The sequence below is a fragment of the Etheostoma cragini genome, chromosome 17 (assembly GCF_013103735.1).
Source record: "Etheostoma cragini isolate CJK2018 chromosome 17, CSU_Ecrag_1.0, whole genome shotgun sequence".
Classification (NCBI taxonomy): Eukaryota; Metazoa; Chordata; class Actinopteri; order Perciformes; family Percidae; genus Etheostoma; species Etheostoma cragini.
The window spans coordinates 5,860,257-5,875,195 of NC_048423.1; the positions used below are offsets into that span (position 1 = coordinate 5,860,257).

Below are 14,939 nucleotides of genomic sequence, written 5' to 3' on the forward strand. Positions count from 1 at the left end.
AATGTATTCTGAGTGAATGCATGCCAGATGCTGTCACTCTTTTATTTGTGTGTTTTTTCTTCAGTTTTGTTTCACTTCCATCTTATCATTTCATGAATTAAGTCAAATGTTCAACCTTGAACTCAAGATGACACCTTGTGGTTAAAATACAACATTTATTTAGCTTATTGCATGACTCATGTTTACGCATCAAAACAAAAACAAAAATATTTCCAGGTCTCTAAATGTAAAAAATGTAAAGCAGTAATTAATTCTTGGGGAAACGGTGTGTTCATGTGAAATCATATTACTGTATGATATATTACCAGCTAGCAATGTCAGGACAGTTGCAGCCTCTGATTTACATTCTGATTCTAACGCTGCCATTGGCAATCATGCTGTGATTTAATAATGTGACTGTCGAACGAAAACCCACTAAAAAGATTGTAATGATAGATTCATAATAAAATCATAATTTGTTTTCAGGCGACGTTTTGACATAGAATTTAGGTTATCCTGTTTTTTAGGTGAATGTGTGATATTATAGATCACTAGATGGCAGTGTAACATAATGAGACAGCTGCAAGCTCTACAAGTACAGACAGAAATGTGAGATTAAATTGACAGATGACTGTGTGTGTGTGTGTGTGTGTGTGTGTGTGTGAATATGTTCCTGTGTGTACATTTATACGCAAACATGCAGAGTATGTATTCATACTCTGCATGTGTGCGTGTGAGATTTGAATGAACCAAGGCAAAGAAGTGATATCTTAATCCCAGAACAAACACTATCCAGCATCTCACTCATCTCTCCTCCCTGGGGCTTTATATACTACCAGTATGCTGGAGAGGATTACATCAGGGAAATCAAAAGAGTGCACATTTGCACATTGCCCACTGACATCGTCACACCAAGAACAGACAGCACTGAGTTAAGCCAATTGACCATTTACACAGCTCTCAACCTCTCCCTTCGCCCTCTCTCAATTCTCTCCAACTGTTCACATTTGTGTGTGTGTGTGTGTTTGTGTGTGTGAGTGTGTGTGTGTGTGTGTGTGTGTGTGTGTGTGTGTGTGTGTGTGTGTGAGAGAGAGAGGGAGATAAAGAGAAAAAGAAGAGCATGAGATTTGATGTTGGGTTAAAACAACAGCACATTGTTAAAACTAAAACATTTGTTCTATTATCTAATTATGCAGTTTATGCCTAAAAATATGTTCTGCATTATTAGTATTTACTTTTTTGTATATGTTGCTCCGAAGAAGAATAGTTTGGATATTGTTAGAATTTTCTTTTGCCATTGTTCAAATACTTTGTGATGTGAAAACTCCTTGTGAGCAATGTAAGTGGGCTATATCATCTTTCCTAAGATGTTTCTGTTTATTCTATCCAGAATTAATCACCTCACTGAGTTGTGCTTCACAACATTGCTGAGCAGAATATGAATATCTGGACTTCAGTAACAATGTGAGCTTGTGAAGGACATTTGATGTTTGACCTGTAACTGCTCCTCTTTCATCCACCTCCACAGCCATACATCAGGACTGTGAGCTCTGAACAACTTGGCCTGTGTTTTATTTCTCCTCGCCCGGCTCTTGGGGGAGATGTGCAGCTGCTGCTGCTTGCTGAACTGGACTGAGTGAAGGGAGTGCGGAGGACAAGGCCGGTGCATGCTTCAATAATGCATGTGTTTTGAGGCCACCTCGGGACAGTGGACATTTTTAAAGAGGCGCTTTGAAGATACTCCTCAACCGACTCATGTACAGGAACTTATTAAAAATAGAAAAAGTGGTTGGACAAAACAGCATGCTTCAGCTGATGGCCTCCAGACCCCTGAGCTGGTTATTAACTAGCAAGGTACATCTTACATCCACCTCTGAAGGAGATGCTCTCATAGAAAATGAATTGCAAAGGGTGATTTTGAAACAGACATGTCATTAAACTTTCTCCCCCTTTTCCAGATGGTTAATATTCATCTAAGAGACAAGCAAATCCTTTCAGTTGGATGAAGGGAACTGGAAATATGAGGAGAGACGTGAACAACGGAAAATTCAAATTGAGGAGACTATCATTTGGCTTCTCTAACTGTATTCAGGTACGTTATATATGTTATCATGAAATACAGTATGCCTGTGTTTATATATATTTATTCCATTTATTTATTCATCTTGCTCTATGGGCCCTTTAAAGTATACAATTACAGGTTTTTATACCAATTCCACAGATCCAATCATTTTTGCCAAAAGAGCATGTTTTACTTCTAGGCTCTATTAGCTTATAAGTCCATGAAAGTTGAATGTATCTCCATCAAACCACTGAGCTGGTGGAACTGTAAACCGACTCCAGTGGCTCCAGATAAAGAGTGTATGTGAACTTGAAATTGGGCTGAAACCGTTTTAGGACATATGAGTGGGTCCAGAGCGGGGGAAATGAAAAAGATATTGCTTACGGCATGTAACATGCCGGCATAACCTTCTCCTCCTACAATGATTTAATAATGGATTCAAGCCTAGTTGCTGCAAGCATTTTACTGTCCATTTACAGTGAAACCTTCTCTGTTGCTTGCTCTGTCCTCTTCCTCCCCCTGTCCCGGCTCTCTATAATAGGGGAGTTAAACTCTAAAAGGCCGCGCTCCAGCGGACACCATTAAGCCTCCCTTCCTCACCAGCCCCACCATGTCTCATACACATCAGTCAGTCACTTGGCTTCTTGGCGGCTTCAGTAAAACTCTGGGTATCAGTTTTGAAAAATTAACCAGAGATCAGGGGTTCCATTACACTCTCTGGCGTCTGAATCCTTGATCTAGCACTAAATGGAGAGGCCAGTTCAGTGTTCCAACATCATTTGACTTTCATGCAATGAAACTTTAATGACTGTGCCTTGTACACTGTGCATACAGTACGTGCATGTGTGGGCAGTTATGACTATACTGGCCTACAGTTATCCCTGTAGTGCAAGCCAGTGGATGTATGCCTGTGCTGGCATTTGCATTAACTATAGCCCAAGGAGGATTTAACAGAGAAGTACCAACTCAAACAGAAATACAGCCAAACAGCGCTGTCACTATGGTGGTGTAAAACCACTTACAAAACAAAATTCAATTACAATTCAAAATTTAATTTGAACTTTTGAACCGGTCCACTAGAAGTGTACATGTTGGTGCTCTTCGCCTTTCATTTCGGAGTCACTTGACTTGAAATGAAGAGTTTGGAAAGACATTAGTTTCTTCCAGATGATTCCTCTAGATGGCAGTCAAGGAACACGGATGGCTCTCTGCTCCGCTCAGCCTTCAGTCTGGCCAGCTTTGCACCTGCCTGGCCCGCTGCTATCCCCTCACAGTGTGGGTTTTTTCTCTGGTCGGGGATGTTGGTGAGTTTGGCATCCCGGGTAATCCATCCTATAGCTTTGTAAATGGAGGTTAAATTGATAAGGACACCCAGGCCTCAGTCAATCTCCGACCTTTTGTTAAGTGCATCATGGGCACAAAAAAGAGGCGTGTCACCAGACAGGCTTTAGGCCTACTAAAGCCGAAGCTTTTTACGGTGTGTCACATATTAGGCTGTGCTATATGCAAAACCAATGTGGCGCAATGCATATTATAGAATTGTGGCTCCTATGAATATCAGTCTTTGGGGGCTACATTTCCTCTGTTACAATAACAACATTTATAATCTCTATCTGGATGACAATTTAATCTTTTCACATATACAACAAATAGCCTGCTTTGGTCATACGAGTCAGATATACCCCGAAAATAGCCTAACTAACCAGTTGGAGGTCAATTTAGATACACAATCTTTAACTTTATCAGCCACTTTACAAGAATACACCTTCAGTCTGGGTCCTCTTTAGTCTTGGTTTGGGAGTAAAACAATACAAATGCCACATTTTGTTTTGACTTGATTTTGAGATTTGTCTATATTCTTTTAAAAATGAATGCAAAAGGCATTGGGTGTCATGAAACCGATTGACGTTGTTGACCTGGAACTCGTGAGGTGTGAGGTGTCCGTGTCCAGGTTCATCCGGTGATTTCAGTACCAGGGCAGGCAGGAGCTCCAGCTGACTGGCAATAGCCTTCACCACCAGAGCAGGGAACAATCACCAGTTCATGGAAGGAAAAGGGGGACTAAAGTGGGTGTCACCAAATCACACCCAGTCCGAGAGTCTGGTTTAGTGGTGCCTTGCTAATAAACAATTATTCAGTTACATGTTTGTGGAGAAGTTGGAGATTTAATTTGAAATTAGTAAGAGTGGAAATGGAGAAAAGGCGAAAGTGGCCTTTATTAGGTCACTTAATCTTTTTTTTTCATATGGACCACTGCAGCAGATATACTTTATATTGAATTTAAATGACATGTTATATAATATCAAGCTATGGTTCCTTATTGTGTTTGTAAAACCTGGTCAAATCGATTGATTGATTACACACAATTGGTTAAAAGCTGGTTAATTATAATCTTCAACCGAAACAGAAGGGGAGAACGGAGTGCAGCATGTAAACCCATAGTATGGGGGATTTCACTTTAATTATTCATTGGAGCTTAATTCTGAGATAGCCTCCCACATCCTTACCTTTTATTTTTGGCACATGGTGTAAATAACGTCTGCGAGTTGCCGGAACGGTTCTCAGTGCATACATCAGTGCTGTGCCATACGAAGGCCTGAGAACGGCGGAAGAAAACACAGGTGCTGGGGCTCCGTTTAAGCTGCTCAGCCCTCTGTCCACTCGGTGTGCACAAGGCGAGAGATCACAGCCTGCATCAAGCACCCCCACCCCAACCAACCCCAGCACACACACACAACCTCCATATGTGCTGTCTGTGAAGGCTATACGCGTGCACGTGCGCGCGCAACAGGGTTGGGGGGTGGTCATGTTCGCTCGAGTAAGCCAGAGTTGGGTTGCTTTCATGTTATGCTTGTTTTAAAAAGATGAGGCTTGTGCAATGTCAGTCCACACTAATAAGCATTAGACTGAAGTATTCCTTGACACCCCCCCCCCCACCATACACACACACACACACACACACCCACACACACACACACCTCGCAAACTGAAAGAGAGAGAGAGTATGATCCCAACTGTCTGTATACCGTCGGTAGCCCACATATAATGAAAGCTTACACACTGCTGATCCTGTATCATTGCCTCCTGTCTTGTGTGACCTCCAAATTACAATTTAATAGAAGAACATTTTCAAACGTTGCCCTTGTCATAGAGAGAGAGGGAGAGTGTGTGCGTGTGATAAATGGTGAGCGTGAAAGAACGACTGCGTGTGATAGGGTTGGGGGGTGATCAGTTGACAACAAGCAGCAGGTGCATAGCCTGGCATTGGTAAAAGCGCGCACAATTTATGCAACTTGGTCAAATCGAAATTACACAAAATGTCACGCATCTCACGACGTTTACCTGCTTGCAGCCACGCCAAATTATAGAAGTGACCTGACTCCCTAACCACACTTCACTATTAGCATATAGATTATTTATTTATGTAATTCCAACTGAATTTATTTAGTTTTATAGGAGATTTTATCTCCCATAATCCCTTTAATATTACTAAAATCGTGAAAGACTCTGTAGCTATGTGCTTTAATTCTTCTAAAATGTGTTACAGCTTAGTTGTGATTTAAGGGTGATGGTAAGGTGACAATGTATTTCGAATTAATGCAGATTCAGTTGTTTTGCTAATATTTTCCATAATAAGCCAGAAAAGGAGAAGAGTGTCCTGTTTCTGTGGCTGTGTGCTGTAGCTGTCCGTCTATGGTACATCATGACAGATCATGGTTGGTACAAATGACCACTCAGTCAGGAGGAATGCTGCAGCCCTGCGTCTTACCTACTGAAGAGAGGAGAGAGATGAAAGCATAACGTTTAGTCCAAAGGGCCCCGCTCATTCCTGCACTGACAGCCACGCTGGTGAGGCTATAGGAAAAAGTGGTGCTCTTTGGGTGCTGCATGAATACACACCAATAGAAAAGTTGTGTTCAGTTAACCGGTGAAATCCGAGAAAAAACAGGGCAAGGCAAGTATTTCTCGCTGCCAGACTCCGGCTTAATACCCCCCACCCCCCTTCCTCATGTTCCCTAGTTGGACTGACAGTGCATTAACTTTGGGATACAAGATGTTTGGGTTTTAAATAAAAAGGAAGGTAAACTAGGACCTTTTAGCGCATCATTTCAACGCAACAACCCTAAATCCTAACTCAAATTTCTTATATTTTTTTAATAGCATTCGCATGTGCTTTTCTCCTTTTAAATCACTCTTAGCCTACTCGTCGTCTTTATATTGTTGACTTCCCGGCAAATCGTGTATGTCAATGCACGAGGACAGATTAATGCAAAACAACTTCAGGGAGCGAAAAGAGAAAAACATGCCTCCCTTTTTTTGCCGCACTTGTCTCACATTCTCGTTTACTCTCATCTAAGTATCACACACAGAGATTACTCCTCGCTAAGTTCCTTTGTCTTGTGATCCATATTTGAGTTGACAGACCACGAACAAGAACTCCCCCACTGTTAATGACCCCAGCCGGCAACAGATAGACTTACACTTACAACACGTTTTACTTCTGCCACTCTGGCCTACATATGCTTACAGCGAGGACAATCATATACGTGTTTCTCATTTACACGGTTGACCATGCCCTGCTGGAAAATCGCTATGATTTTTTATTCATATTGACTTTTAGTGTGTCTCTGGCATCATACATCCCAGCGTATAATTATACTTTTTTTTTAACACATTCAGCTGATGGTGGATTTATGGAAATCCCTTAATAATACACTATTTGTGTTCATAAAATTGGCTACGAGCACAACGAACCCATGCAATGTGTAGAGGGCGACTGCAGTTTCAAACTTTAGCTGACTTTTTTATACTTTTTTCACAAGTAGGTCTTATTTAAGTCTTAAATTGACATCTGGATATTTGCACTGTTTTTCCAGAGCCTTGGAATAGTGAACGTTACGTTGCGCAAATTAAGCCCATTCATCGCTTGTTTTGTATTCATGAGTCCCTATCTGTGGCTCAATCTCTCAGATAGAGCCCTAATCCTCTTGTCCTCCTTTGCCGATAAAAATGCTCTTCAGTTTACGATTAATTTAATCTCAATCATAGCCGGGACTTGTCGCTGCCAATAAAACTTGTGGAGTGCGTAAATGGAGAGAAAAGGGAGGGGGGATAAGGGACTGCTGGTGCGGTGGTGCCACGGCCCCTCGATACTCTTGATAGGGCCTATCTGTCTCTGGCAGGCCGATTTAAGACCCGGAATGGGTTTAAAATATGATACAGATTTACCTCATCTGCAATTGACTGCCAGTGAGTGCGACGGGAGATGGTTTGTTTCAGCCAGGCAGAGCGCTGAGCTTTGAGTTTGTCTGCTTTATGCCTCGGTTATTTCAGGATCACATGTCTATTGAGTCGTATGGCTGAAGCTTTTGACACACTTGTTTTTGTGTTTTGATTGGTGTCCGTCTGAGGGAGACTTATGCAAGCAGATAGCTTATGTGCACATTTCATCCAAGGAGACTGATAACAATAAAGTTGAGCTTCTGTCAAACTGAATCGCAGATTTAGCGGTGAGGATTTCACTTTACAAGAAGAAAACAAAAAGCCTATTTTAACAACTGTTTATGAGCTATGATTAATGCTAAGGTTGTTTGTGTTTTTACACACCCGTGCCAGTAGCCTGCTTTGTTAATAAGTTGTATTAATTAGATACATAGAGAAAAAAAAATCCCATAAACAAATGAAACTAGTCTAATTAGGCACGCTTTTGTATGAGAATTGGTTTCCTGGTCTCTATTCTAAATGTTAAATACCCCTTTTAGTCTCTTTAGCGTGAGCATTTATTCAACACACACACACACACACACACACACACACACACACACACACACACACACCACCCATAGTGCTTTATATTCAAGCTTTCAGACTTTGCACAAAATCGCCAAACATTCTTTAAACATATCTAAACATCCCGTTCATCCCTGACGCCAGACTACATGTGTTACACTTGTTGGAGACAGTCCATTTTCAGTTGTCTTGTTATAAGAAAAGTCAGGGAGAAATCTTTCTTGGTGAAAGAAATGCAGATTTACACTGTTGCTTTTTATCCCAGTCTCCACTTTCTAAAAGTCCTGCGGTGTCCCTGAGCCAAACAGCAGCCTCTGTCCTACTTTCTGTTGCTAAAGACTCACAGACACTCGACGCGGAACTCAGAGTTGCCTGCAGCTTCTACAGCGCCGTATTTACATGGGGAACTCCTAAACGCTGCTTCTAAGCAGAAATCTTTGAGCAAGTGTTTCCACCAAAAACCCTAGTTCCTGCAACAGTGTCCTACAGCAAACCTGCCCTAGTCTGCAGCATAATTGGTTGGGGATTTAGATGGAAAGGGACTGCAGGAGAGAAAGCCTTTTTTGGAGGGGGAAATGGTTCTCGTCCGAGGAAGAAAAGCTCTTTTCAGCAGGCCACAATGGGAGATTGGGACAGGGGAGGAGTCCCATCGTGATTAGCCCATTTAATGGCGCGTTTACTTAATTTCTGTATTCACTAGCAACGGTAAACAAAAGGGGAAATAGCACTCACATTTTTTAAGTGCTGCACGACGTTGACGTTTGCCAAAATTTGTGGATGAGGCCGTTATACAGGGGGATTTTACCTACATCACATAGATTTGAACCATGGCGTGTATTAATAAATTCAGAAAGGGGTAAAGTATGACATCTGGAAAATAAAATCTAAAACATTTTAATTACAGCATTCATTTGAGTTTCAGTTTACACCAATATGATGAATAGTCTCTAAACCCCTAGTCAACTCTTTTCCGGAAATAAAACCAAACTTATTTTGGGTGAGTTCAGCCTGCTGAGTGCACAACATGGCACGGGAACGCACTAGCCATGATGAGCATTAACGCTTCCACAATCCAAATGACCCAATATGAACATGTGTTTAGCCACTTATCAATATCCTTATCCCTACTAGAATGGCGAGACAGACATTATGCAAAGAGATATAGCAAATTGAATATTGTATTTGATTTAGAAATGTATACATTAACATGATAACCACGCGAGAAAGAAACATTGAATGTGAGTAAGCGCTTTGAGCGGCCCTGGGGCGGCAGAGAGGAGATGAGGGGCAGCCTGGACTTGAATTAATGTAGAAATAACAAGCAATTTCACTTTTCATATATTTTTTTCTTTGCATAACTGTGACTAGTAACACATGTTATTATCACACCCCCCTCCCCCCTCTCCCCAAAAACAACAACAAAAACGCCTAGAGCACTTCAGTTGTAAGTTTTGACAAATATTTTATGTAGGAACACCAAGTCAAGAAAAGTGAGGAAGGGATAGAAAAGAGGATGAGACGGGGGAGAGCCATAATTATGTACAAGCATATTTCTACACGTATAGTACAGACCGGGAGAATGATCGCATTATTTGAGATATACATAATTCAATATAAAATTTTGAAAATAAAAATAAAAATCTTATACAGTCATGACGATTCCGTTGGATATTTTTTTGACCATGTACCCCACACAGGCAGTGACAGAAGTGTATTTAAAAAGGTGCTTACGACTTAAAATGATTGTCTGATGAACACAAAGTAAAAACAGGATTGCATCTTGTCTGCATGGCGGCTGCTTCGCCGTCACCATCATCATCATCGCCATCATCATCATCAGCAGCAGCAGCAGCAGCACAAAAAAACGGAGATGAGGAAAAAATAAGCGACGAACACCAAGACGATCTGTCTTTATTCCCTCTGATCGATGTTCCTGATGGAAAATCTTGCATTCCGGTTATTCTCCCTTATTACAAAATAAAAAATAAAATGACATCATGCAAGTAGTTTAGTAGTAGTAGTAGTAGTGGTGGTGGTGGTGGTGGTGGTGTGGGGTATGAAGAGGAGGGGGAGGCGTGGGTCCTTTGAAAGCGCTTTTTAATAAAAAAAAAAAAAACGACGTGCTTTATCTCTTTTTATTTTAATATTTATATCAATCGGTCCTTTTTTCATCCGCGATATTTCACAAGTCTTTTTTTCTTCCTCTCAGGTCCATTTTCCCTGTAAATATTTCTCTTTTTGTTTGTTTATGTGTGTTTTTTTTCTCCGTATCATACATCGCACTCCGAGTCGCTGGATGTGACGGACAGGATGGACGTCCCAGTATCAACTCTCTCTGTCATACTGGAAACGCTGGTGGTCGGACTGGCCGCGGTTGAAGGCGACTCTGCCGAGCTGTGAGGGGTGAGGCCGGCCTCTGACAGGGACCTCATACCGCTCGGTCCTATTGCTTGGTGTTGGAGCCTGGAGAAGAAAAGAATTGAGGAGGGGAGGGAAAAAAGAAGGAAAAAAAATGAGAGAAATAGCAATTAGACCTGAGAATGTCCCCCTTCCCCTCCTCCTCCTACAAAATAGGGGTTCCAACTCGCCTTTCTTTCCCCCTGCCGGCCCCAGCCATGCATGCATGCTTTTATCAAATAGCCAGCTTTCAGGGGACAAAACCCAGCACCATTTAGACTACCAAATGTTGGAAGAAATGTTTTTGTTTAGTTTTTTTTTCCACAAAAGTAGGCATCATCAACTTGCAAGTCAGCAATCTGGGATTTCAATTTTGTGTTATATCACTGCAGAAAAAACTAAGCTTTAAATACAACTTGATGTCTTTAATAAAAGCAGTTTGATGACATTCTTTACAGCACCAGTCTGTAGCTTTTCTGTTTTTACTGTTTGTACTCTGCTTGTAGCAGCATGTTCGCTACATTTATTGTTTTTCTTCAGTATTGCAGAGTTTTTTCATTCTTATTAAGACCAATGACTCTTTAGATTCATGAGCAAATTATTATGATTTGTTCAAATGAAGTAGAGGCCTTGATTCAAACGCAAAATGTCGTGAGGCTTTGACACAGATGTATTTCAATCTGATGGAAGTGGAAGTGCATGAATGAGTGACGTCGAGATCCAGGTTACTTCAATCATCCTAAATGTTTATCTCCAATCCACTCATGATAATAACTCCATCACAGCGAGATAATATCAGACTGGAAATATATCTATTCATTTAGCAAAAAGATTAGAATATGTGTTCATATGGCTTAGTACTCTCCGAGGTATTTTCTAATCAATTATAGCATTTCAATGGAATGATACCACACTTAATGTTATGAATACAGCCTCTTCAAATGCTTTTGGATACGCATGCTCATTTTAGTCAAGTAATATAAATAATATCTCTATTATCCTCTGAGATAATCTTCTTGACTAATACTAAGTAACATGTGATGTTAAAATGATAAATGCACCATAGCCATGATAAAGGGAGCTATTTACGCTTTGTAGCTTTATTAAATCACAACATAGCTTCTGTAGCAAACACAATAATCTTGAAAATTATTTGCAAAAAATGACAATTTTAAATTTATATATACATGTAAATGAAACAATTTGACTTGTGGCTAAGTAAATATTAAGACCTATCCAGTCCTGGTTATTTTTGACCTTTTACTTTGACTGATTATTTAAAACAAGAGTTGTTTGCAGTAGTATCATTTAAATAATGGTTGTATTATAAATAAGTGAAGCCCAGTAATGTTTTTATATTTATAATGTCTGCACTCCTTGTCATTTAGTACAATACTTTCACTATGTAAAACATAAACACGCTGTTTCTATTTATTTTTTTAAACTGCGCAATCGCCTCGTTGCTTTAGCAGGATTGTTTGTGATTATTATTATTATTATTATTATTATTATTATTATTAGGCTAGTAGCAGTAATAGTAGTAGTAGTAGTAGTAGTAGTATTCAAATGTATGTAAACACTAAACTTCAGTTTTAACTCTAATAGTATTTTGTTCTGTTCTGATAATTCCACAGTTAATTTACATCTCTGGCGAAAATACGTTTAAAAGCTCTTCTAAATGAAAAACAGAAACATCTTGTATAAATGTTGTTTTCAATGTCCATCCTGATTTCAATTCATAACAAAAATGTCGCCGCAGCCTGCTCCCTCCCCCTGCCAGACACACTCGTCCTTTTCCTAGACAGTCTTTATCCGTGAACATGACTACGTGTTCAGTAAAATCTCCCATTTGTCTTTTCAATTAAATGCATTTTACACAAACTTTTGTAAATTGCAGTGTAATGACAGTAAGGGCAAAAATCACCAACCTGTTTTTTGCTGCCGCGGCTCTGTCTCGTTGCCTCCGGTTTTTAAACCAGTTTCCGACCTGTGTAGGAGTGAGTCCAGTGGCTTGAGCCAGTTCCCTTTTCTTGCTGGGGTTTGGATATGGGTCCTGAAGGTACCACTCCCTCAGCAGGCTCCGCGTCCGCTCTTTGAAACAGTGCGTCTTCTGCTCGCCGTCCCAGATGGTCCGAGGCAGCGGAAACTTCTTCCGCACCCGGTACTTATCGACCGGTCCGAGGGGACGACCGCGGAGCTTCTCGGCCTCCTGATAGTGCGCTTCCAGCCACATGGCCTGCAGTTTGCCATGCGAGTCCTTGGTGAACTTGTGGTTCTCCAGGATGTGGTACAGGTCTCTGAAATTCCCCGTGTGGAACGCCACCACGGCCCGGGCGCGCAGGATGGACTCGTGCTTGTTGATCGCTTCGCACGCTCCCGGAGCCACAGGCAGGGACCAGAGGAAGCGGCCCAGCCGTTCGATGTCCCCGGTCTCCTCCAGCGTCTCACAGACGCTCGCCACCTGCTCCGGGGAAAAGTTGAGGGTCGGTAGCTGAAACATGGACAAGTCTTCTGGAGACCTGGTGGTGGGAGCGCTGTTCGCCAGGAGCACAGGGCGATCAGCGAAGTTTGGCAGGAAGAAATGGGAGGGATAAAGCTCTAAAGGGGATCTGAAAACCATGGAAATGACCTGAGAGAGAAAGAAAATTATCAAGAAAAAGGAAAAACCGAAAAAATACGGCCAGTAAAAAAGATTGAATGATTCAATGGCTATCGCCTAATGACACCAGCCTCATAATATCTCCCCCCTAAATCCGCCGTTGAGTGTAGCATTGAAACATTTTGTTTCCCTTTTCTATTGGTCTTCTTGGTGTCGTTGTAGCGTTGTCATGGCAGCCCTGCCAATCACTGTCAAGCGTGCCAATCATTAGCCAGTACGTAGCGCGAGGCTTTCACCACTTGTGCAGCACGCACGGGGGGTTATCAGAGTCTCCGATCTCCACAGCAACCCTCCCACCGCACCTCGCGCATCAGGCACAAGCCAATGCTCGCCTATCTGCTGAATGGAATGAGCAATTAGAGGGTGGAATATTATTGCGATCTTAACGAGGCTCGTTAAAGCTAAAGAAGATATGTAGACTGGAGATGCTTAGCAGAGACGGGGAGGGAGGGAGGCAGAGGGAGCTTTAAAAGGGTGACAAATGGACAACCAATGACTGCAACTCCGGAATACACGTTTTGAAGCGAGTCAATTTGCCCATTATTTTCGTACAGTTTTTCCTGTAGCTCTACATTTTATCTTTTTTTATCACTCCATTCATTTTTGTGTGAGGGAAATGGAAGGCGTTAGAGTCTTCTACGTATTTCATTTTCATGTGTTATCACTTTACGCTTTTCTTGATTTTTAAAAGAACATAGGACACAATCGTATAAGCTTTTGGCTTTTGCCCTGGATCCGTCGATGATTTAAAAAAAAAAATTGCATGACTTTTCTTGGGTTTGCTGCTGTGTGTGTGTGTGGTCACTTTGTGTCTGGTGGGTGCTGGTCCAGTGTACGCAGCAGTGTGATGCCGCTCCCCCTGGGCGCAGCCCTGGCCCCAGCCCCGGCCCCCTGTCCGCTGCCTCCTCCATCCAACACAATGTTTTGTTCCAAATGAATATCGATGCGCAGCGTTGTGTTGATTAAACAAAGATCATGGCGTTGCAGTTCAAAAAGTAATTTGCCAATGGCATCACCCTTTTTTTAATGCCACCAGTTTATCACGAGGTTTTTAATAGTCCAGCTCTCTAATTAATACCATTAGTATTGAAGTTACAATCAGATGGCAACATGAAAGCTTATGGGGACATAAAAGCAGTTTTCATGTATTTGATCTAGTAGTAAGGACATGATCAATGTCCACATTCAGTCACAGGATTCGGCTTATAGCAGTAGCCACGGCGGTGTGGTTTTCATGTTTATGGCTAAAACGGCTTCATATTTAGACAGGGCTTATAGGGTGTTAAAATAGTGTGAGTTCACTCTAACACGAACAGTGCTCACATTGTGAAAGGGCCATGTACAAGGCGTAGCATCTAGACTCCGCTTAATCCGCCCTCAATAAAGCTGACATAATGATCCTAAGCCGCCTTTCTACAAAATCATTCAGGAATTCAAAACTTTTCCTTCCCTCCCTCCCTCAGATTTGCACATTCTCCGGGGCTGGCCAGATAGACTACCGACTTCAAGCTTGGAGGGACAGTGAGTAGACCAGCTCGACATGCATGCACAGTCACTGTTAACTATGTTCACCGTTTCAACTGACATACTTAACAACTGCAGGTGCGAGCGTGCAATTACGCACATGTGCGCATGTTTGCGCACTTTTACGCATGTTTGTTTTGGGCAAAATGGTACTTTCATTTCTGCATGCACATAGCTGCATGCGTGTTGTGCAAGTGTTTGTAGGTGTATGTGATACAGAGCAGGGGTTGTGATGATCCTGTTGCAGGGTCAGGCGTTTGGTTTGTGCGTTTCTTTTGTGATTGTGTGCGTGCGCGCATGTGTGAGGGGGTAGGGTAGTATCGGATCAAACCTGTCCACTGCGCTGCTATATGAACCTCAAGAGAACGAATTCCAAGTGGCACTTGAATTGTTCCCGTTGGAAAGCTCTGTGGACTGGAAGTAAAGGATGGTATTTTCATGCTGGTGTTAAAACTAACCTCCTAGCTCATAACCCCCCGTTTCTCTCTCTCTCTCTCTCTCTCTTTCTTTCTCTCTCTCTCTATCTCT

The 14,939-nt window shown here is 41.8% G+C and overlaps 1 protein-coding gene across 1 annotated transcript; it reads right to left on the minus strand.

Moving 5' to 3' along the window:
- Positions 1 to 9,273: 9,273 nt before the first annotated feature.
- six3a (SIX homeobox 3a) lies at positions 9,274 to 13,099 on the minus strand. Its single transcript, XM_034898867.1, has 2 exons — positions 12,157 to 13,099; positions 9,274 to 10,294 (listed from the first exon to the last, which is right to left on the minus strand). The coding sequence occupies exons 1-2, from the start codon at positions 12,846 to 12,848 to the stop codon at positions 10,102 to 10,104; spliced, it is 885 nt and encodes a 294-aa protein (XP_034754758.1). The 5' UTR covers positions 12,849 to 13,099; the 3' UTR covers positions 9,274 to 10,101.
- Positions 13,100 to 14,939: the final 1,840 nt, after the last annotated feature.

Bases quoted from the DNA above. Each gene is read 5' to 3' on its own strand.
- six3a (XM_034898867.1), bottom strand. From the start codon at position 12,848: ATGGTTTTCAGATCCCCTTTAGAGCTTTATCCCTCCCATTTCTTCCTG. The intron at 10,295-12,156 runs GTTGGTGATTTT...TTTCTTCTCCAG, and splicing joins GCCGCGGCAGCAAAAAACAG to GCTCCAACACCAAGCAATAG.